This window comes from Leucopleurus acutus, assembly GCF_964270905.1.
Source record: "Leucopleurus acutus genome assembly, contig: HAP1_SCAFFOLD_844, whole genome shotgun sequence".
NCBI lineage: Eukaryota > Metazoa > Chordata > Mammalia > Artiodactyla > Delphinidae > Leucopleurus > Leucopleurus acutus.
Window position 1 is genome coordinate 6,960 of NW_028138589.1, and position 2,721 is coordinate 9,680.

The 2,721-nt window shown below is 57.9% G+C and overlaps 1 protein-coding gene across 1 annotated transcript; it reads right to left on the reverse strand.

Annotated features, from left to right (window-relative positions):
* Window positions 1-1,531: 1,531 nt before the first annotated feature.
* Window positions 1,532-2,305, reverse strand: LOC309979015 (melanoma-associated antigen 8-like; the record flags this gene model as incomplete). Its single annotated transcript, XM_082865832.1, has 1 exon — window positions 1,532-2,305. One exon carries the CDS (start codon window positions 2,303-2,305, stop codon window positions 1,532-1,534), a length of 774 nt encoding a protein of 257 aa, XP_082721958.1.
* Between the last annotated feature and the right edge of the window lie 416 nt (window positions 2,306-2,721).

The following is a 2,721-nucleotide window of genomic DNA, read 5'->3' on the forward strand; positions in this document are numbered from 1 at the left end:
ATTTGCAGCTCCATAGGAAACGGAATAGAAAACCAGTCAAAATTGCTGTTCTGTGTGTTTTACTCCTGGAGGATATATTATTCAATTTGGATGTGTGTGTGTGTGTGTGTCTGTCGGCATGGAGGGAAGGGTGGTGATTTCCCCAGCTGGGTGCAGCTCACGCAAAGCTCCCAGGATTCCAGTCACACGGCGACTCCTTTCCACTTCGGCAGCCTCTCTTCTTTCAAACCCCCTATTTTCATTCATTTCATCCCACTGAAATCTAGACCCTGCTCACAAGTGGCCAAAGTAAACTCCAGGTGACTAAAATGGTCGTTTCCATACAGTTGGTAATTGGCTCTCCCAGGGCAGGGAGAGGAGGGCCAGCCCCGGGAATACCGAGCAGGGCTTCAAAGAGCAAGACCCTCATTTCTCTGGAAATCCTTGCAGATGGCGGGTATGAAACACCTGCCTCTTCACTGTGGCCCACTGCAATGCAACAAGAGCCAGCACGCCTTGCTTTCCGCCCCAGGGCGAGATTTCTCTCGGCTTTATCCATGACCCAGAAGGACATCTCACAGCAATGTCCCATTTCAGACTTTCCCCTCCAACCCAAGACACACCCTCTGCATGTCTGGCTGCTGCCACCACCCAGCTTCATCACCATCACCTCCCACAGAAGGAACCCCCACTTCCCAAAGGCCCAAAGTGCCCTGGCTCGGGGCACTTAACACTCCAGGGCTCGCTCCTGGAGCCCCACCGCCTCGTCCCATGTTGTCTTATTCTGTGGGACTTAGGGGACGTCTCACCACCTTCCTCATGCGACAGTGGCTCCTAGACCATCACTCTAGGTGTGGGTGTGTCCTGCTTTTCCTAGCGTTCCCGCTACTAACACAGGCCCTTCCGGAGAGCAGAGGCTCCGTGGAGGTCTGCGGAATAAACAAGCCAGTGGGCAGGGGGCTTATTGACGCAGATGAACCTTCTCCTACTTTCTTAAAATACCCGTGCAAATCCAACTCAACAGAGATAGTTCGTTTTATTTACAGAATGACAGACAAGACAGGGAAGCAAGAATTGGAACAACAATGGCTTTTATTTTTCTATTTCTTCCCCCATCTATATCACTGCTAAGTACTTCCACATTTCCAGAGCAGTTCTGATTCCAATTCCCTGTTATCTTGTACACGGTCACAAAACGAACTGGGAGATTTCCCAACCTCTCTTACAAAACAGCAAAACTCTTGTTCTTGAACTGAATTAGTGCAAATACCTGTGGGATTAACGTCATACACAAAGTTAGACACTGAAGCTTGCTTAGTCTTCTATTCAAAGAACCAACATTTGAAAAATTCCTAAAGGAAACAGACATGGAAGTCCATGTCAACATACACAACAGGAACGCAAAATGCTGCACACCGGCTTCCCCCAACTCGCCCGGCTCTCACTGCTTAGAAGGCTGACCGCTCCCTCTTCAAACTCAGAGTGAAGGAGCAGCCCCCCTTCCTGCCCCACGGGAGAAGCTGCTGGACGTGGGACTGGCTGCTGCACTGGCTCAGGCTCCCTCTTCCTCATCGCTCACACTCCCTGCAGACACGGATGGGAAGAACCTGGGATCCATGCTATTGATCCTGAGCAGATGCTGCAGGACCTGCCACTTGCTGGCCTCCGCGTAGGCCCGGGGACCCCACAGGAACTCGTAGCGGGCAGGGTCGCTGTGGGGCACCTGCCGGTACTCCAGGTAGCCCGTCTGCACCCACACTTCGGTGAGCAGCTCCCTCCCGCCACAAAACCCCAGGGTGCCTAGCTTTCCCCACACCTCCTCCTCAGGGACGCGGTCACCGAACAGGGTGACCATGGTCAGGACCAGCAGAGGGAGGTTGGCCTCGGGCGTGCACTGCCAGTCGCTCAGCACTGCATCCCAGGTGAGGCCCAGGGTGGGGACCAGGACGTAGGTGCGCTGGCGGGGGTCCACCACCTTCACGTCCACGCCAAACAGCAGCTGCAGGCACTCGCAAACGAGGCGGAGGACCACGGGGAAGTGGTCCCGATGCTCCCGGACGACCGTACTCAGCATCTCCGCCTCGGAGGTCGGCTCCCCGGTACGAAATTTGACGAGCAGGAACCCCACCAGGTCAGCCATCAGCACAACAAGTGCCTCGCGGGACAAGGGCTCGGCATAGGCGGAGAGGGAAGGGGCACCAGGGGAGGCGGAGGACGAGGGGGATGCGGCCTCCTCCCCCGCAGCCCCCAGCAGCGGCGCCTCCACCGGACCCTGGGCCGGGACTGGGGCCTCAAGGTCGGCCTCAGGCTGGCGGAGCTCACTCATCTCGACCGGGGGCCTGATCACTGGGGTCGGGCCGCCCACGGGAGTGTGGGCAGGGGACCTCGTACCTGGGGAAGAGAGGGGGTGTGAGCGGCCTCGGCGGAGAAAGGCACCCTGGGCAGCCCTGACAAAGGCCACTTACAGGTCTCGTCTTAAGGGCTGCCCTCGGGCCTCACAGGGGCGCTCCTCCTGGGCGGCCTGTCCCCTGCCAACCTGAAGAAGGAAGTGAGGGGGCTCCTCAGGGTGCAGCCAGCACGGCCCCAGGTTCTGGGGCTGACAGGGCGGTGGGGTGACTTGGGTGTTGTGGGGTCCCCTCTGTTCTGGGAGGGGGAGCCCCTGGGTACACACTCAGGGCACGCACCTCCCCTTGGCTCCTGGCGCTGCCTGGGCCTCCTCTGCTCTGTGCCCTGAGGACACGG